Below are 25,767 nucleotides of genomic sequence, written 5' to 3'. Positions count from 1 at the left end.
TAATACAGCCAATGCAAATTTATGGGAACAATTTCTATTTTGTCATTGTAGAAGTCTTGTATTAACTTTTATACCGAGTCATAAATCACTACAGCCTATATTTTTCACACAATACATTTCCTTAATCTAGCCTCAAAATCCATTTCCTGCAAACCCTTTCTCATTCTACATTAGTAGCTTTTCTCCGCACTCTATCCAATTTCTCTTCACTGTACTCTTGCAGCTGTGTGTGTAGTACTCCAGTTGATAGTTCAAGTAGTTCCTGGTAGTTCAGGCTTCCTTATGATTTTTAATGTAATAACATTCCATTAGAAAATATATGAAAAATGAACACTCTAATGACAAGTAATCCATAGTGGGCTTTTTGAATGAAATATCTATTCTATGTTGTGCTGGACTATTAAGAGCTATAGTGGTACATAGAACAGAACAAGATTTGTACGAAATGGGACCACAATTAAGTGCATAAACTATTTGCATTAACTAATCTTCTTGCAACAAGAAAGATAGGGTTAAACAAAAAACAAAGAAAGCCAGGAATGTTATGCCCAAGTAGCCTTTTCTGCTTCCTCATATTTCTCAGTTTCTTAAACTTTCCTGCTTTTGTCATTTACCTTTTCATCTCAGACATAGTATATCAAATTCAAGTTCACAGAACGTGCATTAATGAGTACACATTTCTGAGTACCTATTAGTGTAATGCAGGTAATTGTACTGAAAATGTAATTAATTGGGTGGTAGTTGTAGAAACTCAATATAAACAATAAAATTTGTGTTGTATCCAGCTGGCTTTTTATTAAGTAATGTTTTTCACAAACAGAACATAAAAAAGCACATAAGAAACAGAAAGTTTGCTTTATAATATGGCTTCTGAAAAGCGATTATAAAACTTATTTGCTTGATTGCATATAAACATATCCAGAACAAAAGCTTTGTTAGGTGTACTCCCATTGAGTTGGCTATGAAGTTCTCTAAAACAACACGCCATATGAAGTAAATGCAAAGTGTGTATGTTCACATCCAAAACTGTATTTGTATTTTTGTTACTGTGTTGGATTTTTCTAAACCAATACTCTGCCTTAAAACACAATGCCTTTACATATTTTTGTTTTGGGAATCTATTTTTTTCAACAAACTGCCATTTTCCTTGTGTTTTCTTGGGAAGTTCTTTAATGTAGACACAACAAAACAGTGCAAAACAGCTAAATTTTACTTTTTTGTAACTTTAGGATGTGCTAATGGAATTATTAGAGCAATGTGCAGATGGACTCTGGAAGGCTGAGCGATATGAACTGATTGCTAACATCTACAAACTTATCATTCCCATTTATGAAAAACGGAGGGATTTTGAGGTATTTGATAGGCTTCTGTTTTAAAATTTGTCTGTGAAAACAATCTAGCCTTTTGAATCTATAACAGTATGATGTATCAAATAACTCTGAACAATACAGTATCAGAACAATTTTATTTGAAGTATTTGTTCAAATTTAAAGAGGCATGTTTAATTTAAAACCAAAAAAATTTGGTCTTTCACTTGCACAGTTCCTGTTTCATGTATACCTTGTAGAATTAAATGGTTTTGTATTTTCCTTTCATCATTGGAATTTATACTGTGCATCCAATTAAAAATCAATATGCAAAAACAGATAGCTTTTCATAAAACAATTTTATATGCAGGAGGTGCATGATCCTGCATGTATATACATATAATAATAAAAAGTTAATGTAATGAAATCATTTTCAGATTTTTTTTAATCCAACTGAAAACCAGTGGCAAATATAATTCCAACTCCAAAGAAGTTCTGAGCATCTTTAACTACGATTTAAGTCAATTGGAGTTGCAGGTGTTTAACACCTCTTAGGTTTTAGTATTGTTACTTTTAGGATTGTTTTTCATAAACTTTATTCAGTAGTCATTTGATATTACATCACTGTAATATCAAATAGTACTGAAAATGCAATATGGATAATACTGAGAGATGTACTGTATTCACTTGATGCATGATCATTGGCAAGTCAGTTTGGGCCTGATCATGGTCACAGTTATACACTAATACAGAGATGTAAGTGGGAGTTATGTACCTGAACAGCCTCCCTCATTTCTTCCCTACCTTCTTCTGTCAGCAGGTGGGTAGGGAAATGGGTGATGTTTAAAAAAAGTCTCCAGTGACATGCCTGGCAATTATGGACTCGTAAACCTAACTTCAGTACCAGGCAAATTGGTTGAAACTATAATCAAGGATAAAATTATCAGACACATGATATGCTGGGGAAGAGTCAACGTGCTGTCAGTAAACATGTGGAGAGGGGTGATATAGTGTACTTGAACTTTCGGAAAGCCTTTGACAAGGTCCTACACCAAAAACTCTTAAACAAATTCAACTATCATTGAATTGAAGAGGGAAAGTCATCTCATGGATCAGAATCTAGTTAAAAGATAGGAAACAGAATAGGAATAAATGGTGGTTCTCACAATGGAGAGAAGGTAAATAGTGGAGTCTCCTAAGGATCTGTACTGGAACTTGTGCTGTTCAACCTATTCATAAATGATTTGGAAAGCATAGTCAACAATGAGATGGCAAAATTTGCAGATTATACTAAATTACTGAAGATTGTTAAATCTAAAACTGACTGACTGCAAGGAGTTAAAAGGTATCTCACAAAACTAGGTGACTGGATAACAAAATGGCAGATGAAATTCAGTCTTGATAAGTGTAAAGTAATACATATTAGAAAAAATAATCCCAACTATCAGACAAAATGATGGGGTCTAAATTAGCTACCACCACTCGCGGAAGAGTCATTATGGATACTTCTCAGAACATCTGCTCAGCGTGCAGCGGTAGTCAAAAAAGCTAACAATGTTAGGAACCACTAGGAAAGGGATAAATAATAAGAGAAAATATCATAATGCCACTGTATAAGTGGATGATACTGCGTGCAGTGCAGGTTGTCCCATCTCAAAAAAGATGTATTAAAATTGGAAAAGGTTCAGAGAAAGGCAACAAAAACTATTAGGAGTATAGACAGCTTCCATCTGAGGAGAGATTAAAAACACTTGTTCATTTTAGAAAAGAGATTAGTAAGGAGGCATATGATAGAGGTCAATAAAATCATGAATGATGTAGAGAAAGTTAATAGAGAAATGTTATTTACCCCGTGACATAACACACAAACCGGGGTCACCCAATGAAATTAATAGGCAACAACTTTAAAATTGAAATAAGGATGTACTTCTTTACACAATGCACAGTCAACCTGTGAAACTCTTGCCAGGAGATGTTTTGAAGGCCAAAAGTATAACAGGATTCAAAAAAGAATTAGGTAAGCTGATGGACGATAGGTCGATCAATAACTGTTAGCCAAGATGGTCACAGACACAACCCTATGCTCTGGGATTATATCTGCACTGCAGTTAAAAACCTGTGACTGATCCATGCTACCTGACTCAGGCTAAGGGGTGTGGGCAAAGGGGTTATTTAATTGTGGTGTAGACATTCAGGCTTGGGTTGAAGCCCTGACTCTGGGACCCTGGGAAATGGGAGGATCTCAGAGCCTAAACATCTACACCGAAATTAAACAGCCCCTTAGTCCGAGTCCACTAGCATGTGCCAGTCATGGGCTTTTAATACAGTGTAGACATGCCTTGGGTGCCCCTAAGCCTCCAACTGCCAGAAGCTGGGACTGAATGACAGAGGTGGATGACTCGATAACTTCCCTGTTCTGTTCATTCTCTTTGAAGCATCTGGTACTGGGCACTGTTGGAGGACAGGAAACTGGGCTAGATGGATCATTGGTCTGATCCAGTATGGCTGTTTTTATATTATGCATTGGCTATGTCATCCCCCAGCGTGCCAGCCAAAACAACTGAGACAACATATGCTACTACTATGATGGTAGTAGTTTATTCTCTTACACACGCCCCTCCTCACACACACACACACACACGCTCCTCTGAGCAAGAGGAGCAGAGAAAGATTCCTTCTCTACATTGTCCTTCAGTGAGGACTAGAAGGAACATAATCTAGCTCTTAGTGTGTTAACTCTGCTGCTCTAGGTCCTACGTGTTGGTAGTGTTGTTTGTGGTTGTTAATACATTTTCTCTTAGAAGGTTGATGTTAGTGATTTAAAGAGCTTTTTCTCCTTAACACGGTGCTTTTTTTATGTTTAAAATAAAGAGAAAGTGTTGCTTCCAAATGGTGCCATTCCAAAATTCTGTGGTGTTTTTTTAGAGACTCGCTCATCTGTATGACACACTCCATCGGGCATACAGTAAAGTAACAGAAGTTATGCATACAGGCAAGAGACTACTTGGCACTTATTTCAGAGTAGCATTCTTTGGGCAGGTAAGCATTATTTAATTTCACCTTGTCAACTATAAAATACAGTAAAAAAAAATTAAAAACTTTGCAACATATCCTGATTCAATCTTCCTCTGATTTCTATATTTATACTGCAAAATAAACGTGATAGATTTGTTCTGGTAGTAATGATTGTCTGGTTTACTACATTTTTCATATCCAGTGTAATTCCTCCTTATCTTCCTCAGTAAACTTTCTGCTTTTTCTTTTTCTTTCTTTTTGTTACTATCTTAAGGCAGCGGTAAGTTCTCCATAATAATTTTTAGCAATTTTTTGAGCACCATCTTTGGTGCCGCAGTGTGGTTTGCAAGTTTGCTTTTCAGATCTGTATGCATTCTAGCTGTTGTAATTCCAAAAATAACATTCAGTGCCATTTACAGAAACCAATCTCCTATTTCCTACACATCAGCACTGCATGCATCAAAAAACAAAATCAAAAGTTCTGGCTGACTGTGTGCATTTGACAGCTTCACATCATGTAATATATCTACACTGTATTTGTATCAGTAAAATAAGGCACTGTAGCCAAATATTGTGTACATTTTTGTGTGTGTGTAACCCAGTATTTAGTTAACTGACTTCATTTGGATAGCTGACAGGCTGTTTAGGGAATGGGGGAGATTGTAAACTACCTTGAGCAGTATAACCTTCAATTTATTCTGTTGTCTTTTATAACTTTATAGCAATACCAGTTTACAGACAGTGAAAGAGATGTGGAGGTAATTACAGTAGCTGCTTACAAAGCAAGTAATGCAGTAAAAATTACTGCATTTCAGCTTAGTTTGATGTGGGTATTTTTGTCAGTGTAGCCTGTGTTTATACATGGTATGTTCTGTTTCTTTCACTTTTTGTCCATTCCATCTTATGACAGAAATATTTCTTTTCTGATTTAAAACATTAATTCAGACTTGGCATTTTGCTTTAAAGCAGTTACCTGTTTCACCTTCCATGCACTTCTATATTTGATTCAGCCAAGATTTCAAAACAGATGGTTTAAAGTGAAAACACACAAATATTTATGTTCAATATAATGTAAAGATTTTTAAATGAGAGAGTAGGTGTGGTTTTATTTCATTGTACTATACAATCCATTATGTAAAACCCGCGTAAAACTGTTTTTCAATCTTTTTTTGTAAGTTGTTACTGAAGCATTCAATGGAGAGTCAAATAATCCCTTTTGGCAAGGAAATGAATCTTTTGGCAAGTGAAACAGGGATGAAAACAATTCTTTTTGGAAGAATATAAAAAATCAGTTTTGATCCCAAAACTTTTAATGTTAGCACATCAAATAATTACAACAATCCTTTCATAAGTTTGTAATTTTGTGTGCTTCCATTACCTGTGCACTCATTCTATAATAGATAATTCACTTTTTTTCTCATAGGGTACCTTTTTAACTTGGATTTTATTTTGATAGTTTTTGATAGATATTTTAATTTTTGCTTTAACCGTGACATTGAACATTTAAGTGTGCTTTGAAAAGCATAAACCTTTCTGGTATGTTGTATGTTGGCTGTTGTTCTTTAAGGATTCTAATTATTGTTTGTTTCTTACAGGGATTCTTTGAGGATGAAGATGGAAAGGAGTATATTTATAAAGAGCCTAAACTCACACCTCTTTCAGAGATTTCCCAGAGACTGCATAAGCTCTACTCTGACAAATTTGGATCAGAAAACGTCAGAATGATCCAGGATTCTGGCAGAGTAAAACTGTTTATTTGTAAAGCAGGATATGTTATTTAAAACTAAAACAAGTTTATCCCCAAAATCATGAATCTCTAGAAAATCAAGAGTCTGAGTTTGAATAGTCACTATCCTATCCTCAATATGTGTGCACACATGCTGCATATCTGAATAAAGTATTGGCTGTAGGGGGTAAGGGGCATGATGACTCTCATAAAGTATGCCTTAATTCTGAATTTCCTGGCTTTTGTCATGCATAGCAATGTAAGGCTTTTCTGTTAAGACAAAATTGAGTAACATTTAAATCTGCCTTGTTATCTTTAGCTCATTTGGCTACTTGCTGCCCACACAGTGTACCATAGATCCTTCTCCTTCCTATGCATGCTCGGTTATCCTCACAGAGGGTTTTCCCCACTTCTGCAGCTTGGGTTAGAGCCCAAATTGATTTAGTTGCAGTGAGAGTTCCAGACCACCCTTTTGTGAAACACTTTCACAGGTTCTCAGACAATATGGGGCACAGATGGGTTTTCAGGTTCTCAGACACAGATGGGGCAATAGTACTACTTAGATAGAAGTCTCTGTGTCCAAAATCTAGTGTTCAGTAGAGCTAGAGCTCTCTTTAGTAAGCCTAGCTGAGTATTTATTGGGGAAAATTGATAATTTGCCCACAAATCTCTTTTATATAATTGGCCTCTCAAATTAGCCCTTTGTCTGCTTTGTCACTCAGTGGAGATATTCTCCCTCGTGGCTGAGGGTTCCCAAGATGGTGCACACACATAACAGAAGATCAGGCAGAACAGAGCTACAGCAACCCTCAGGTTGAAAAGGACACTTCATTCATAAGAGGCCATTCTAGGTCCCAACTCGTTCCCCTTAACATCTAGTCCAGAACTCTTGACCAGCAGCTAAGCTTCACCTACCACCAAATTCCAGAGCCAGCAGCAATTCCCTCCTAAATTACCACTTCTTGCCTGTCCTCCTCCTGTCCGTCTCACAAGAAGGTCACAAGTTTCATTCAACACTTCTCAGCCTGACAAGGCAGCAGTGAGGGTGAAGCTGCCCCCACTCACACTGGAACCTGAATGGGAATAAGAACACAGGCTAGGACCAAACTTCACAGACCTATGCTGTACCCTCAGTTCTTCGCAGCCTTTCCAATGTGCTTAGATATAAATGCTTTAAACCTAATGAGGATTTTTCTTACAACTAGTCAAAATTGGTGTGTTTGAGGAGAATAAGCTGTACTCTATCCTTTTTATAGCTATGGACTATTCTCGGGTTTTGCCTCCATCATGCAGTCTAGTCAGAGTTTTCAGGGAAGTATCTGTCTTCCTGTCTTTGTCTCATACTCAGCAAGCAAAGAGTTACCCATAAGTTCCACGGAAGGGGTCTGAAAACACTGCAGACTTTTCTTCAAAAAAGAATCTAACAGTGTCTCTGAGTGGGGTAGGGCACTGGAGTGGACTGGGACCTTAAGAAACTTGAGTTCTAGTCCCAGTTCTGCCATTGGCCTATTAGGTGACCTTGGGCAGGTCTCTTTACTTTTCTGTGCCTCTTTTCCATATCTAAAACTGAAATAGGGCACTTGACAAAGGAGGAAAGTACCATTGAGTTGTGTAGATAAAAAAGCACTGTATAAGAGTTGGTAACTATATTTTCTTTAATACTGTCTTCCTGCACATGCCTCTTCCTTTCAGGAAAAACAGCCACAATACTGTACAAAAATTGACTGTCAAAACTATCTGGGGTTTATGATCCCTATCATCATAGTATTGGAGTGCCTCATAAACATGAGTGAGTTTATCATAATTCCCCTGTGAGGTATGGAAGTATAATTATTGACACTTTACAGATGGCAAGTTGAGGCACAAATAGGTAAAATTATATATTCAGAGTCACACAGGCAGTCTGTGGCAGAGGCAGTAATTTAAACCCATGTCTCCCAAGTCCCAATCCAGTGCCTTAATCACAAAGCGAAATCCTGACCCCATTAAAGTCAAAGACAAAACTCCCATTGTTTTCAATTTCAGGTTTTCACCCAATGACTTTGTTTTAATGTGTGTAGTGTTATTACTTTTAGTGGTTTATCAAGTTGATTTGTCATGTTCTGGTGACTTCTGTGGTATTTTGTTTTAAGTTTAATTTTTCTATGTGATCTTTTGACTTGTTTTTTTGCTTTTGATAATACACCTCTACCCCATTATAACGCAGCCCGATGTAACACTAATTTGGATTCAACGCAGTAAAGCAATGCTCGGGGGTGGGGGGAGGGTGCTGTACGCTCCAGCGGATCAAAGCAAGTTCGATATAACGCGGTTTCACCTATAATGCGTTAAGATTTTTTGGCTCCTGAGGACAGCGTTATATCAAGGTAGAGGTGTATTTCTCTCTGAGATGGTATGCTATAAAGAACATTTTTAACTAGTAACGACATAACAATAATAATTTTTGACTTCAAGGTTATCCTTGTACCAGCCATAGAGAGACAGGACACCAGTATTTGTTTCCTCACCTTTGAGTGCTCAATTGTGCAGACTTAATCTTCTGTTAATGTAGCATCTTAATGGAATTTAGTATAATTTGCTATGTTGACACTGCTCTGTGTATGTGTCTTTTATCTGCAGTCCTGTACTCTAAAAATGTAGAAAACTGTGTCACTAGACAAATATACTAATGTTATACTATCACTGCCTATAACTTTTAAGTTAATAAAGGAGGGTACTTCAGTTTTGACATCAGTGGAGCTCAGGGGGTTCACACCTGGATTTACTTGCAGAACCAGAGCCAAATTTACTTTGTAAAAGCTATACAATTTCAGATTAAAAAATCAACTTTTAATAGTTAAAATTTAAATATTTTTCTATTTTTCTAAAGGTGAATCCCAAGGATTTGGACTCAAAATATGCATATATACAAGTTACACATGTAGTCCCATACTTTGAAGAAAAGGAATTGCAAGAGAGAAAAACAGAGTTTGAAAGAACTCACAATATTCGTCGTTTTATGTTTGAAATGCCGTTTACTCAATCTGGTAAAAGACGAGGAGGAGTGGAAGAACAGTGTAAACGGCGAACTATTTTGACAGGTATTATATGATGGATTTCTCTTTTTAAAGAGGACTGCTTTTTTTATTATGTCTTCATATTTAGCTCTTGGTGTTTGGAATTCTGTAAGTGAATAACCGCTTGTGTTTTGTAAGGAGAATCCCAATTCATTTCAAAGATTTCATGCAAGACTGTTGATGGTTGCTACTAAAGCAAAATAAACCCAAAGAGTAGGTGTAGGCCAAACAAGCTTTTTATTTCAAACTATACAAACATTTCATGATGGTATTTTTAAATGTAACAAAAAAGTCCTCTTACGTTTCTGTAAGAGAGTATTGATCCTATGGCAGTACATTTTGTCATGTGATCCCTTTGCACTCCGATAACTGCTGATTAGAGAATGTGGAGGAAGATGACATAAGAATAGGATCCCACATAGCTTTTACTTTCAAATTAATATTTTTGTTTTGGATAAAGGGGTTCCTCAATCTTTCTTTTTTGTGCTTATTTTCCTTACTTATAATGCAATAAATAATAAGAATATGGAAACTAGGGCTCAGAGTTATCCTCATATCAGTTAGGGCTGTGATCTTGGATAAGACACCTCCATGGAAAACCTATATGCTGTAAGAATCAATGATTATGATTCAGTGAATGTCAATCTTCCTTCTTGGATTGGTACTTAATTAGTGCCTCAAGATGTTGTCAAAGATACCTATGTTACAGGAAGAGCTGCTGATCTGGCTGTCATAGGATTGAGTTAGTTGGTTTGCTCTGTCATGAACTTCCAGTATGATCTTGGGTGAGTCATTCACTAGTTTGTCTTAACTTTCCCATTGTTATCTTTAAAATGAGCATAATAAACTTCTCTCTCTTATGGGTGTAGATGTAAGTGGCTGGATTCACTAATGCCTACAGAATACTTTGTGGTCTCTGTATGGAAGGCACTACAGAAGTGTGAAGTGTTACATTTTAGCCCAAAGATAATATTTAAACCTGGGCTCCTGACCATTTATAGTAACTAAACTTCTCTCTAGGCTTTGATCTAAAGTAGGAGCATTAACCCAAATATCCTTGTTGTATTACAGTTTGGGTATTTTCAGTCCACTTGCCTAAAAACCCTGTGTTGTTTTTTAAGTATTTTTCATTTCCCATCCAGAAATATTGCATAGGGTTAGACTTGCTACTTGAGCAGTCTGGAGATTTTTCCAATGGAAATTTCCAGTTCTCTGAAATCAAAACTTTCTGCATGAATATATTAATTTCTATGAAACTTTTGACAGAAACCAGGTAGGTTCCATCGGAAACTTGCCTGGTTTCCGCCCTGCCTCCTTGGCAGCCTGGGTTTCCAGATCTTCAGCTCCCCAGGCTTCCAGGACTTGAAGCTCCATGGGATACTAGGGAGCATATTTCATTTTGGATTAACAAATTATTGTGGGCTTGCAGTTCCATGAAAAAATTGAAGTTTTTGGATTTTCATCCTGATTCAGGATTGTGAAAAAAAAAAATCAAAAAAATTCAATTTTTTTAAAGTTCTTTTCCCAGCCAGTTCTAGTAGCTATACTTGTGTAGTTGGAGAACTGATTCTCCTTCTAGAGTGCTTGCACAGCCTCCGCTGTTAGCATCCAGTGGGCATGCTTGAACCCTCTTACTGCCACATCTTAAGCTGAAAGATATAAAGGGAACTCTTTCCCAGCTGCTGTTTTGTTCTAGTTAACTCCCATAGGAGCAGCAAGTGAGAATCTACCAGTATCCTGGATGCTTTTGTCTGTCAGTACCCTTACTCTATCCAGTATGGATTTTTTTGCTTTTAGCTTTTCAGTTAGATTGTTTTAGTTCTGCAGTATTGTGACCCTACTGGTGTTTGACCCCATTTACATAGTCCTTCATTCTCCATTTCTGTGTTGATTATACACCATGGTTAGCTCACAGGATTTGGGTCTTAATTCTTCTTTTTTCTGTGTCTCCATCTCCAGTTGGAATCATGGCTGATCCCAGTAAAAACACCATCTTTAAGCTTTGCCAATCAAAAAATGCTATAATAATTGTTACAGATGACTATCTATGTTGCCTCGATGAGGGTCACAATGCAGATTAAATACACAGGCATCACTACCACCTTGAATTCAAAGGGAGTAGGAAGGCTGCCTCAAACTACATCTGTTAGAAGAGGTGGTTAATGCTATTTGTCAGAGCTTGAGAAGCATGGAAAGGCCACATCAAAGGGCACCTCAGCATCAGTCTCATGGCAAAGGCCAGTGCTGAGTCCACTGGGTCAACATCAAGGGGCTCCTCAATAGCTCTGACATTTGGTAAACCAAAAGTGTTGGGGTCGAAGCTAAGAATACCAGGAAGGCTGACTCAAAGACCTTTGACCTGGAAAACTTACGGTGACTCTTTGAAGGTGACTTCCAAAGTATTTTTTTAATTGAATTTGTGCCTTTTTTGTTAAGTTTTTATCTTAGTAAAGCCAGAAATCACATATCTGGTCTTCCCTATTTTAACTGGAAGACTACTTTGGGACTTGCCTATATTGGAACATGTATTGTGTTATACCAGTAACAGAGTCCTGTGGCACCTTATAGACTAACAGATGTACTGAAGCATAAGCTTTCGTGGGTGAATACCCACTTTGTCTGTTAGTCTATAAGGTGCCACAGGACTCTTTGTTGGTTTTTACAGATCCAGACTAACACGGCTACCCCTCTGATACTTGTGTTATACCACATTAACTAACACAGTGGTAAATACAACTTAGTTCACATTCTCCCTGCCCCTTTCAATTAAGAGGAAAATTACAAGGAGATGTTATGCAAGACTACTAGGACTACCTCAATGGTTATTAGTTAGCAAATATTATAACCTTGTATCATAGCTACAATGTGTACATCTATTGAATACATAATTTTAAAAAAATAATACACATACACACACCTCTGTCCTGGGGGATTTCATTCTCCAGTCCGGTACCTGAAATAGATTATGATATAGTAGTATTAATTTTCTGCTAGGAAAGTCTATCATTTAAAGGAAAATATAATTAAGTATGGCTAAGAAGTTTAACAAGTTTAATTTATAATCCTATTTTGTAAAACATTCTTTGGTGGAAAGTGGCATTTTATTGTATAGTGTGACAAAGTTAGTCCTCTACCTTGGTGGGTACTGCACTTATTGGCGGATTGGCTTGCCTCACAGATTCACCATGTGGGTCGGAAAACAGCCCAGAGACCTCCCCCTCTGGTAGAAGCCACAGTCCAGGTGAATTCCTCCTGTGTCTGATCAGGAGTTGGGAGGTTTGGGAGGAACCCGGGCCCACTCGCTACTCCAAGTTCCAGCCCAGGGCCCTGTGGACTACAGCTCTCTAGAGTGTCTCCTGGTACAGCTGCGCAACAGCTACAACTCCCTAGGCTACTTCCCCATGGCCTCCTCCCAACACCTTCTTTATCCTCACCACCCGACCGTTCTTCTGGTCCCTGATAATGCTTGTACTCCTCAGCCTTCCAGCAGTATGTCTTCTCACTATCAGCTCCTCTTGCTCCCAGCTCCTCACATGCATGCCACAAACTGAAGTGAGGGTCTTTTTAAACTCAGGTGCCCTGATTAGCTAGCCTGTCCTAACTGATTCTAGCAGTTTCTTAATTGGCTCCAGGTGTCTTAATTATCCTGCCTGTCTTAATTGGTTCTAGCAGGTTCCTGATTACTCTAGTGCAGCCCTTGCTCTGGTCACTCAGGGAACAGAAAACTACTCATCCAGTGACCAGTATATTTGCCCTCTACCAGACTCCTGTACCCCACTGGTCTGGGTCTGTCACAATAGTTACCAAATTATTACATTTTTATAATTCTCTAAAGCAATTAATGTATCTAATTTTTAAAAACATATAAACTTCGTTTGCAAAAGAAGTTCAATTTAAGCACATGATTTCTTTATTGCTTCTAAACTGCAATAAATTAATTCACTTATATGCCAAGGTCAGGACCTGATTATTTTACATACTGAGTCATACATACTGTTTCCATTAGGATTATAACAAACAGTACTTTTTAAAAGTAGTACTGCATATTTATGTCATTCATAAGTTACTGTGTTGTAGACTTTGATCATTTAAGACAGAGTTTCCTGAAGTATGGGTATAAACTGGACACTAGGAAGTTTAGACTTGAAATTAGACGAAGGTTTCTAACCATTAGAGGAGTGAAGTTCTGGAACAGACTTCCAAGGGGAGTAGTGGGGGCAAAAGACATATCTGGCTTTAAGACTAAGCTTGATAAGTTTATGGAAGGGATGGTATGATAGGATAGCTTAATTTTGGCAATTGATCTTTGATTACCAGCAGATAAGTATGCCCAGTGGTCGGTGATGGGATGTGGGATGGGATGGGATCTGAGTTACTGCAGAGAATTCTTTCCTGAGTGCTGGCTGGTGAGTCTTGCCCACATGCCCAGGGTTTAGCTGATCGCCATATTTGGGGTCGGGAAGGAATTTTCCTCCAGGGCAGATTGGCAGAGGCCCTGGAGGTTTTTCGCCTTCCTCTGCAGCGTGGGGCATGGGTCACTTGCTGGTGGATTCTCTGCAGCTTGAGGTCTTCAGACCACAATTTGAAGACTTCAATAACTCGGACATAGGTTAGGGGTTTGTTATAGAAGTGGATGGGTAGGGTTCTGTGGCCTGCTTTGTGCAGGAGGTCAGACTAGATGACCACATTGGTCCCTTCTGACCCTAAAGTCTATGAGTCTATGAGTAATCTCCTGGAATATGTAAATATTCAGCACCACATGGTGGAGTTGAAGGGGAGGCGGGAGTGATTGGCTTCATTTTCATGAAGAGAGGATTGGGGACAGCTTTGAAAAGTTTGAAAAAGGCTGATTTAAGAAATGTTAGGAATTTGGTAATCCACAAAAGCAAGGAAATTCAGAGTTGGCTAACACTTGATTTCAGTAGTAACAGAATCACACTTCTGAAAATCCAACCCAAAATGTTTTAATAGTCTTATTTGGAATGTATTTATTTATTAACTAAAATGCCTTAAAAGGAAACTCTGAACTTTTTTTTTTTTTTTTTTACTATTGCCAAGCAATACTGAAGGCTAATACTGAAAGATTTTGGAGAATAAATATTTGTGGTGTTTTTTACTTTGTTTTCTTTATGAATTTGGCAGCATTTTGTGTATCATGTAACAAGCAATTGTTTGCTGCATGGTTGTAGCAATAAAAAGCATTACTAGCAAAATAAACTTTTTTGAAGAATTTTGTAAAACTCCACCAACATATAAACTGTTTAAAACTAGCTTCATAGAATCAGAAATTGATTACTTAATCTGTGTTTTTTTTCCTAGCTATACATTGTTTCCCCTATGTGAAAAAGCGCATTCCTGTAATGTATCAGCACCATACAGATCTAAACCCAATTGAAGTAGCCATTGATGAAATGAGTAAGAAGGTTGCAGAGCTCAGGCAGCTTTGTTCTTCAACTGAAGTAGATATGATCAAACTGCAGCTAAAGCTACAGGGAAGTGTCAGTGTTCAGGTAAGATCACATCCCTACCTGTGCACCAGATATCATATATTGCTTTCCCCAACAAAATATGATAAATGAACTTTCAGCATTTTTATCTTTACAAAGTGTCCATTTTTATGTGAAATTATTGAATGTTTCATGTAAAAAGTATGTATCATTCATTGTCCTAGATGATTTTTCATAACAATCCGTAACAGCTTTTGACAATTAAACAAAGGACTCGAAGCTATGTGACTGACTTGTATGACTATCTTAGCTCCTTTTGGTTCCAGAGTGAGAGGCTGGAACAGGACTAAAACACTAGCTTCTCACATAACAGGGGTGAATTAATTCATTTTGCTTAATTTCAAACCCACTCTCATGTTGGGTTCAAATGTTCTGTTCAAACTTAATCGTTACTGGGTTTGAATTCCAGTCAGATACTTTCTGAAAAAAGAAGCCCAAAAAGTGTCAGCACAGGGCGGGGAAAAGAGTGAAAATTGGAGCAGATAGTGAACATAAAGTTAAATAAAGGACATGGGTTGAGAGAACATTTATAAGAGAAAAAATTGTATACATGTGTGAGATATTGTGGGAACTGGCAGCAAGCAGTATATAGGTTGGTTAGCACTTTCCAGGCATCCTGTTCTATGACATAGGACCTTGGCCTTATTTAGTGGACACAATGGATGCACAGAGGGACAGAATTAAGGTTGCCCTGACAACCATATATCTAGCACTTTCTGACTTTTGAGTGCTTGTCTTTACAACCTAAATGAGGTGTTTTTAATATAGCTTTTGTGTGCATGAGTTATACACACACACGCATTCTCTATCAAACTCACTCATTTGTACCATCGTTGCTTTTGAAGGTGACAGCCCATCTCTAAAACGGGTTTTTCTTTAGCTATTAAACCTTTTATTTCTTTATTTATAATTATGTGACAATTTCAGAATTGTGATAGGTTGTAAAACAGTGTTAAAAAGATGCCTCCAACCAGTGTGCAACACACACACAGAGACAAGATGCCATTGGAAGTAGCAGGAGGCTGGTGCTTTCAGGCAAGCTCTGTGGATTTCAGTGCAGTCACTGCTAGCCTTCCCCTCTGTTGCTGACATAAGTAACTACCTGAGGATGGTATCAGAGCTTCTATATGCAAAAAACTAAAGGGAGAAATTATCAGGGGCCTCAAAGTACGAAGATTGGGGATCTGCTCAGTGTGATCATCTCTTTTTCTAGAGGGCGAGCAATGATTATGTAGCTTTCAAACACTAACGTAGGAAAAGTAGCTGTGTCCTCACAGTTTAAAAAATTTAAGCTTCAGCAAAGATGAGTCCATCAACAATTATGTTGTACAGGGACAATACTTGTAAGCAGTACGGCTCATTTCATGATGCACTCACTATGCTTTACAAAATGAAATCAGCATAGAGATAAATAGAACGAAGAGCTGAAGAACTTGGAGTAATTGGAAGTATTGAATATGAGGCATGACTGTAATCAAAGTAATTAATAACAGTGAACAAAACTGTCATGTGACAGCTGTTTGGCTTGTGTGAAATGAGTTGTCCACATAGCAAGGAACCATTGGGCTCCCCTACAAGAATTGAGAGGTAGTTAGTACACAGGGGCCTCTTCTCAAAAACTTCCCCAATAGTAGCCTGGCAACCATTTCAGACTCAAAAGGGTGCCCGTCTAGAAAAAGGTTTTGATCCCTAGACAGTGACAACTTCCCCCCTCCCCCCAAAAATAGAAACCAAAACATTTATAGAAGGCCAGAAAACAAGAAAAAATTAAGAATCCTGATCTTTCTGAACTTAATAGCTCATCCTCTAAAGAAGAGGAACTGTCAGCTTTAGACCATGATAACCTCAAGCCATACGAGCAGGAGAGAGTCTTTTCTCCCAGATGTGTTTGAGGCCTTGTTGAAGAAAGTGGTGGACATCATCAGTATTCATCCAAAAAGAGAGGATGAGCAAGCAAAGTCTGGAAGCAGGTCCACAAACAAGACAGAATTTTCCATCTCCCTGTGCCCTTCTTTGAAGAATTCTTTAGGCAAGAACACGTACTCCTTAAGATTAATGTATCTGTGGTTAAGAATATGAGAATTCTTGCAGAAGTTTAATTCTTTCCTAAAGCCTCATACCTGAGCCATCCTGAGAAGTGGCTTTAAAGCTTTGTTATGAATCATCAGAACTACTCTGGCAACTACTTTTCACAAGGGACATGGTATCATAAGCCCCACCTCCAAAACCACAATGAGTTTCATTGCTAACGAAAATACTCCCTGTCTATTGTTTCAGAATGGACATATCCGTGGACTCTTTGAGACTGGCAGAGAGGGCCATAGCCACAAACTCTGTAGCTGAACATCAACTTTGGTTCCAACTCTGGATAGAGGTTAATTACTCTTAGCAAATTCTCTGTGCCTCAGAATTCTATGGCAGACTCTCATTTGAGGGAAAAGCTTGAAGTGGTAATGAACAATAATACAGACAAGCCAAAGAGTTTGCTTCCCCTGTGAGGGCAGAACTTCCTTTCATTCCTACTCACAACAAAGATTAAAGAGAGTGATTCCTGGTAACAGAGCATCATGAGGAAACCTGGATCAAAAGGTCAATCCAGACCCTCCTTCCAGTCTAAGTCATTAGTGAGACTGCAACTGAGTGTATCTCTGCCCAGAAATAAATCTACGATTGTGGCTATCTCACTTCTTAGACACACGATTTTGGTCAGCCTTAGGCAGAGGTCTGGGAGACCCCAATAACTGATACTCCCTGAAGTTCCATTCTCCTCCCTTTCCTTATACCTCATCCAGCCTCGAGGGAGGATGAGAAATACCAAGCAGTGCAAAAAGATATTGCATCTCCTAGGAGCAACAGAGCCTGTCTCATGAAGGATTGGGTATTCTTTTAAAATGTAAGCCCTTCAGGTATCTGTATTTGTACAGTACCCATACAATGGGGCCTTTATGTGCTATCCCAAATATTTACTAATAAATAACAAAGGTTGAGAACCATTCCCAACAAGAAGTGCCCTCATCTGGTAGTGGAAATAGAAGCCCACAAGACAATAGGATTCAGACACAAAATCCTCACCACAGATGACAGACTTTAGGATAGGAAGCACCCCTGAAGAACTGCAATAAGCAGGGAATATGGCCAAAGTCAAAGTGTCTAAAAAAGCATCAAATTTCTAGGGATAGAAATGATGAGGCTAGCTTCATAGGACTGCTAATTCACCTGCGCTGGTTCAACCAGACAACAGACAATACAATGACCATGGCAGCCACTAGTAATCTGAAGCAAACTGTTGGCAGATAAATTCAAAATGGTTTCTGAATCAGGAAGTGTTCAACTGTTATCCCAGAAGGTAGACCATCCCCAGAAAGGTTATTTACATCCAATCTGTTGTAACTAGGTACTTGTGCACTGAAGAAGCAGATCGACGATCTTTGAGAATAGACTGGCTTATAGATGGCCAAATGGGTTTATGTACAGGACCCTAACCCTCTTACCACCTCACCTATTTTCCTGAACTATTCCTACTATCTGAACTAGTAGAAGAAACAAATATCACCGCTCTCCAAATTAGCTAAGAAGAGTGTGGTACTCGGGCCTAATGGAGCTATAGCAGAGGTGACCAATCTCTCTCCCAGGTCTTGACTTTCCCGTCTGCACTACCTGAGCCTGATAACTTAACTATTGCTCTAGCATTTTTCATATTTTCAATGAAGCTATGTGACCAGTCTTTGAGAGCCCCTGGTGTCTCTCAGTTCTCATTGACTCAATTCTAGCAGGTGAAGGATACATTCATTGGTAAAGGACTGTCAAGCATGCTGTCTCTGAGAATATTTTTATTGTTACTGTATATTTATTTAGATTGCATTACTGTCTGGAAGTGCTAGCCAGGTCTTGAACTGTACAGGCCTTCCCCAAAGAGTTTACAATCTTATGCTTTAAGATGAGCCTCAGCAGGTGGGTAAAATGGAGAGAGTGAATGGGGTAACAGTAATATGAGTATGTATTTGCATAGGGAAGCTGTGTGCACAATTTTAGATAGTTTAGCAGTTTTTTAAATAATGGAGATAAATAAGCAGATCAGTATGAGCTCGCCATCTGCCTAGCATAGTAAGGAAGACAAATTTCCTATTTGTTGGCAGTCTTACCAGAGATTGTATTTTGCTGCCACCCTTCCGTCTAGGTCCTCCAGGTCAGGATGCATCACATTGAGATGGCAGCATGGGGAAATATATTGATGTGTTATACCTGTTGAATAAACAGAGGAGTTTTGTTTCCTATTTTATTTATTCAGTACTTTCAACAAACAATAAATTCACTTAAGAAGAACAAACCAACCTAGCCATAACAACTAGTTTCACTATATATGTGTGTAGGTATAAATATATATAAATGCTTTAGCTGAGACAGTATGGTAATATAACAAATCAACTTCATTTTAAATTCTTTTGTCTTGGTTTAGGTTAATGCTGGTCCATTAGCATATGCAAGAGCTTTCTTAGATGACACAAATACCAAAAAGTATCCAGACAATAAAGTGAAATTACTGAAGGAAGTTTTCAGGTAAACTGTCTGAATGTACACTGAATAACTTTTTAAAGACTGATGTTTTAGGCAAGTTTTGTTTTAATCATTCACTTTAACCTTACCAGTGTCATTGCCACACTAACAAGATATTCTAAAACTAACAAGTAGCATTTGATATTTCTCCTCTGGATTTTGCATAAACATTATATCTTTTTCTTTTCTATTTTTTATACAACTTCAGACAATTTGTTGAGGCTTGTGGTCTTGCTTTGGGTATAAATGAACGACTTATAAAGGAAGATCAATTAGAATATCAAGAAGAAATGAAGGCTAACTGCAGAGAAATGGCAAGAGAACTTTCTGAAATAATGCATGAACAAGTATGTACTGAATCCTAAATACTATATATAATGCCATCCAGGCTATAGTCAGCCATGCTATAGTATGCACCATTACCTACAGGGGAAATATTCAATCTTCTTTTTTCAGTGTTCTACTCTTGCATCAGAAGTCTCCTACTATCCTGTGGTCACAACGTGGTTTTCTTTAATTTTGTCAATAATTTGTCATATTTATAAATGTTCACACATATTTACTGCAAATGCAAATGAAATAATTTAATATTTGTAAATAATCATTGATAATCAACAAGGATACAACAAAAACTAAAATTTATTTTTTAAAATTGACGGTCAGTGAGTAGTCTACATGGAGCTAAGTACAAAAGTTACTGTAGGTGGTCCTTACCCTACATAAGGTTTACTGAAATGATCCCATGTTAATTGTCAGAGAGTAATAATTTAATAGAGGGTAGGTGGCTTAAGACTTCACTTTTTAATGCTGAGAGAGAACATTTTTGTTGACTTCAGCCAAATTTCTTTAAAATAAAAAATACTTAAATACTAAGATTTTTTCTTTTAAGAAACTTAAGCATACATAATTATGTATACCACCTACATATAAAATTTTCTTCTGAAATATTCATTCTGACAATGTTACACAAAATATTTACTGCATATAAGTGTGAACTATGATTTTCTTAGGTATATTAATTATAGAATTTAAATACTGTCCATAAATCATTTTGTACTCATTCCATTTTGTGATTGGCACCTTACAGTCTTGTTCACAACGTCATCTCTCCCTACAAAGGGTTTTCTGTTCTGTAGAGTGAATTCCATTTAATAATAATCATTGAGTTCTTGTTCTTGCAGAGAAGTGGGATTTTAAATGCATAGAACTGTAAGTTACATCTGTGTATCATCTTTAAATTTTTTATTTCTTAATAGTCTTTAGTTAACGTCATGTTCAAAATGTTACGGTGAAGCTTGGAGCATAGCAAGTGCTATATAAGACTGTTCACACACGTACATCTTCTCTATCATGCTTTTTCAAAGAAGAAAATTTACTACACATATGACTTTTAGAGTGTCACACAGCATAATGCAGGCATAGAAAACACATTTATTCTACAAAAACTTTTAAAATTGTATTTACATATTCAGGGCCGGCTTTAGGCCGATTTCCCCAGAATTGGGCCCCACACCTTAGGCGCCTTTTTAATTTTTTTTACATACCCGGCAGCGGTCCGGGTCTTCAGCGGCACTTCAGCAGCAGGAGGTCTTTCACTCGCTCTGGGTTTTCGGTGCCATTTTGGCGGCAGGGGGTCCAGAGCAAGTGAAGGACCCCTCGCCGCCGAAGTACCACTGAAGACCCGGACTGTGGCCAGGTATTCGATCGGGCCCCGCGTTCCTAAAGCCGGCCCTGTACACATTGGCATAAATGTATATGATTTTCAACAGATCTAGAGTGAAAATTTTTCCCTGCTTCAAAGAGCTTATAGTTGAAGGCAGAAAAGACTTAGGACAACAGCGCAAATGAGGAAAACTATGTAGGAAAGACCATTATAAGAAGTGGATTTAGAAGAAGTGAGATTGTGCTTGGTGGACAAAAATTGGGACGTTTGACTAATAATATTTGAACCTGATGTGGTAAAAGGCAGGAATCTAGTGGAGAAGTTCAAAAAGAGGGATAATATGGCTTTAATGACAGGTGTTGACTGAGCAGCAGCATATTTTGGATAGGATAATGGAGGTATATGTGAGACATAGGAGGCCATAGAGAAGAGCATTGCAATAATAAGAGGAAAAATGGCAAAGACATGGACAAATGCTTTAGCAATGGCAATGGGGAGGGAAAGGCTGTATGTTAATATTACATAGGAAGAAATAATAGGACATAATTAGAACTTGAATGTGGTCAAGAGGATGGAGGAGGTTGAGGAATCTAAAATAACACTGCAGTTAAAAGTCTGGAAAGATAGTAGCATTTTACCAACGTGAGCGAGAGGAGGGATTATAGAGACATTAAGCAGAACTAGGAAAAAATTGATTTAAGATGAGTGCAGGACGTTAGGAGTAGATGTTTGAGGAACAGACATGGGGCATGAGGATAAAATTGATTCCCTTACATGGTTTCCCTTCCTGTGATTGTAAAACCTGATACATGATCTACTGTAAGGCTGCAGTAATGTACACTACTGTCCATAATATTGCCAGTATGTTCGGCTTATACAAATATGATACATTAGAAAATGTGCTAATTCAGTTAAATGTTAGTTAAAAGTGAAATGAGTCATTCTTTACAAGTTTTAAATTAAATTTCAACATTTGAAGGTCCTTACTGTGAAATAAAATTACAGTGTAAACTTAAATTTTAATTACAAATTATAATTCACAGGAAACCTTTTATCTGGAATTCATTTTGAATTCTTTAAAAAGTAGATTTTATATGACTGTACCTTATTTCTATAGTTCAGAAATTCACAGAAAATTTCAGCAATTTAATTTTTGTTCTGCAGGCAATGAAAAAGCAAATTAATATCAACTGCCCTAAATAATTAGCATAGAGATTAATCAGTTGATTGCGAGAAACTTTAAATGTTATATGAAGGGGTTTTTTATATTCAAATGAATCTTAACAGACTTCTCTCTTTCTCTCCTGTGCTGCTCGCAAACATGATCAGATGGGATGGTAATATTTTTTGTTTCTGATTTCAGGGTCTCTCTCTCTAGTTTTGTATAATTCCTTTTTACCACTGTAGCACAGGATGAACACTTTGCTTCATGGCATAAAACTCACTAAAGTTAGGAATAGACTTTCAGTATCTTTAATCCTTTTTCCTACATCCAAAGTATATTATGGAGTCAGAGTGGCCATTTCTCACTGTGTAAGATCCCTTTTTTTGTGAGTCCATAGGCACCATCCTGAGGAATATGCTGTTCCACACTCCTGGTATGGAAATAACACAGCCATTAGGGAAGAAGGGAACCTAGTTTCAGAGGGAGAATGGTGGAAGGGCAGTCCTAGTGGCAAAGCACTGCAAGGGTTTTGAATGATTAACAAAGCTTTTGTATTAGCATTTTTTATATTTATCATTTAAATGGTCCATAATTCTTTCTCTGACAGCAGTCAAGAGTAAAACTTCTTTGTGTTTGGCTGAGAAGTCTACAAATGGACTTTCATTTTTATAATGCCCACTGTTCTGTCTGCCTGCATTTTTCCATACTAGCTGAGATTTGATGATTGCTTTCTCCTTCCATCAGAAATTATTTCTATTGTTAACTTGTGAAAGGGGAGCTGTCTGAGTCTCAGCCAGCAAGAAAAGTGTAATCATTTAATTAGGAAGGTGTATCATCTGATGTTGTAGCAAGGTTTAGCACCCAGTGCAATACTAGAATTGGATTCCTGGGAATAATGATAACCACCACAAAAGAGAAAATTGTATGCCATTGAAGACAATATGAAAAATAGACTAGATAAATTGTACGTTCTGAAAATACCCAACTGTTTTATTGAGTTTATTTAATGATTTTATACGTGATTTTGTATACCTGTGATCAGTTTTTGAGTAAAGTTATAGCTCTGTTTATTTTCCATTTAAGATTGTTCCTGTTGAAGAAAAGACCAGTGTTATGTCTAATTCACTACACATTTTCAACGCCATAAGTGGAACTCCAACAAGCACAGCAGTTCATGGGATTCCCAGTTCTTCTTCAGTTGCATGAGTGTTTTGTAAAGGGAAGTAATTTTTCTTAATATATGCATGGATTTGCTTTATTATTTGCACACTCAGGATGATTTTAAAGCTAAATATTGGACACGTGCAAGCCATGTAAATTAGCACACTAAAACACTGAGCACAGTAAATCTCGGGACAGGCGGGAAGAAACAATAGTGGTGGTAGACTTCTAAAATAAATAGAAAGATGAGCATATATTTTTAAATTTTGCTGGCAATATTAAAAGTTTTCATGTCTTTGCAGAAGTCTGTCTTGGGAACTTTTATGATAGTTAATTTCTCTTTTTCCTTAGAAAGTATTATTAAAATGAATGGCACATTACAAAAAGGTGGTGTAGAATGTACGTTTGCAGATATATAATATCCAGATGTTCTTTTTATGTATGGCACATACAGATTGATTCCAAGTTCAAGAACTATTTTGGGACTAAATCGAGACACTAATTTTTTTTTTAATTTAATGGAACTGACACTAGTAGTTTTTGTACCATTGACAAATTGTTGTGCTCCATTTTATACCTTGTTGGCATATTGAAAGTATGTGAGCTTAAAGCTAATGGAAAAATTAAGTACAACCAAAGGTCTGTATTAATGAACACCAAGCACCAAGTTACACTAGAATATAAGTAGTGGTAAACTGATTTGTACATATTGTTTGTTAATACAGTCCATAGATTCTGTACATAAATGTATTACATTTCTAAACAATTTTTAAATAGTCATAGCAGCTTTCAAGCCTTCTGCTTTAAATTTAATTGTGACATGTTTGTGCTCATGCCAAGTATATGCTATATACAGTTTGTTTATTCTTGTATATAAAGAAGTGCAATATGAAGATGTATACAGTCTTTGCTATGTTAGGTTTATACACTGTTTTGAAAAAAATCATCCCTTTTGCCAAAGCAATGGAATACAAAATAGGTGATCATATTCTGTTAATGGTGGTGTAATTTAAAGCTTTTCCCATATTATTGTTCTTTTAAGACACTAATTTAGTAATTTTATATTTGGGGAAATAAAGGTTTTAAATTTTATTTAACTGGAAGCACTGTCCTGCTGTAATTAAACATTCTGTACTACATCTGTATTAAAAAAGTAGCTAATTTCTCTACAACGTGTTCTGGGTTCTATTATTTGACAGTTTATACATTAAGGAGCAAGAACTAAAAAAATTCACTCATACAAAATTAGATTATTGCCATTAAAATATGACACATACAATATGGAAGTTCTATGAATTTCTCTACAGTGGCGTTATTACCTGTGGTATACTCCTACACATTCATTGTTAGTTTATTACCTCCATAGAAATTCTGCTCACTGAAGCAGTCCTTTCATGAATCCAGCCAAAAAATACTTATAGTAATAACTTACACTGCCCTTAATAACCAGTAAATTAGTTCCATTGACCCCTCCACCAAAAAAAAAATTTTTTTTTCATCAAGCAATACTTGAGAAATTTTTCTCATCCTTACAGCATGGATGTGGTGACATTTTCCTTAGTAAGGGGTGAATATCTATTGTCATTGTTTGCCAATGGTATTTGAAGAGACATCATTTTTATTTTATATCACTGATACATAGTAAGTATTGGCTCTCATGGTATTTAGGTGAAATTGTGAATAACACAGCTTCAGATATATTGTTGAAAGATACCTATTTGCAAAAAAGGCGGAGGTTGTTTTACTTTAAAAAGGGAAGTAGCTAGGGAAGTAAAAAGGGTAGTGGCTAGTGAACACTTGAAGCTGTAGCAAGACAGACTTCTTTCTTATGAGTCCTCCATCTTTGTATCAGTCATCTGTGGATGTGGGAACCCCTTATAGATATGTGTAGCTACTCTCAAAACTCATTTTATGTGTTGGGAAAATGTCCCTTCAAAAAAAATTGTTTAGGAAGTCTACCAGTGAAAATGTTTCAATGAATTTCATTAAAAAAAAATTACCACCTGCAGGATTTATAATTCAAACCAGGGGTAGGCAACCTATGGCACATGTGTTGAAGGCGGCATGCGAGCTGATTTTCAGTGGCACTCACACTGCCACCAGTCCGAGGGGCTCTGCATTTTAATTTAATTTTAAATGAAGCTTCTTAAACATTTAAAAAAACGTATTTACTTTACATATAACAATAGTTTAATTATATATTATAGACTTATAGAAAGAGACCTTCTAAAAACGTTACAATGTATTACTGGCACGTGAAACCTTAAATTAGAGTAAATAAATGAAGACTCGGCAGAACATTTCTGAAAGGTTGCCAACCCCTGATTCAAACAATGCAGCAACCTCAATATATGAAAACTAAAAAGTTAATTAAAATTTGATTGTAAACAAAAATGAGATAAATTAGTCTCACTGCCCAAGAAGGCTATATTATACAAAAGGAAGGAAAGAGCATAAACGGTGAAAAGTAAATTAGACCTTTTTACTTTTGTTTTTACAATTGTGGCAAGGCACCTTCTCAGTCTCCCCAGCCTCTGCTGCTTTTAGCCCTGGTGAGACAGGCTTGGGTAATGAGGTCCCCCTTGGGACACAGGGGAAGTCTGCTCCCCGTAT

The 25,767-nt window shown here is 37.1% G+C and overlaps 1 protein-coding gene across 22 annotated transcripts in view; it reads left to right on the top strand.

The window, feature by feature from the left end:
* Positions 1-24,323, top strand: part of DOCK9 (dedicator of cytokinesis 9) — a 326,125-nt gene extending 301,802 nt beyond the window's left edge. For 12 of the 22 annotated variants that reach the window (XM_030567760.1, XM_030567843.1, XM_030567769.1 and 9 more), the window contains 10 exons: positions 1,230-1,352; positions 4,233-4,346; positions 4,597-4,602; positions 5,045-5,080; positions 5,918-6,064; positions 8,918-9,128; positions 14,424-14,614; positions 19,068-19,168; positions 19,374-19,512; positions 23,077-24,323. In XM_030567760.1, coding sequence (XP_030423620.1) covers positions 1,230-1,352; positions 4,233-4,346; positions 4,597-4,602; positions 5,045-5,080; positions 5,918-6,064; positions 8,918-9,128; positions 14,424-14,614; positions 19,068-19,168; positions 19,374-19,512; positions 23,077-23,199 — 1,191 coding nt within the window. In that variant the 3' untranslated portion in view covers positions 23,200-24,323. Of the gene's footprint in view, positions 1-1,229; positions 1,353-4,232; positions 4,347-4,596; positions 4,603-5,044; positions 5,081-5,917; positions 6,065-8,917; positions 9,129-14,423; positions 14,615-19,067; positions 19,169-19,373; positions 19,513-22,157; positions 22,166-23,076 lie in introns of all 22 variants that reach the window. The other 10 variants (XM_030567877.1, XM_030567826.1, XM_030567868.1 and 7 more) reach the window with 3 other exon arrangements.
* Positions 24,324-25,767: the final 1,444 nt, after the last annotated feature.

The sequence above is a fragment of the Gopherus evgoodei genome, chromosome 1 (assembly GCF_007399415.2).
Source record: "Gopherus evgoodei ecotype Sinaloan lineage chromosome 1, rGopEvg1_v1.p, whole genome shotgun sequence".
In the NCBI taxonomy this organism is placed as follows: domain Eukaryota; kingdom Metazoa; phylum Chordata; order Testudines; family Testudinidae; genus Gopherus; species Gopherus evgoodei.
This window is presented reverse-complemented; position numbering and strand designations above follow the sequence as displayed.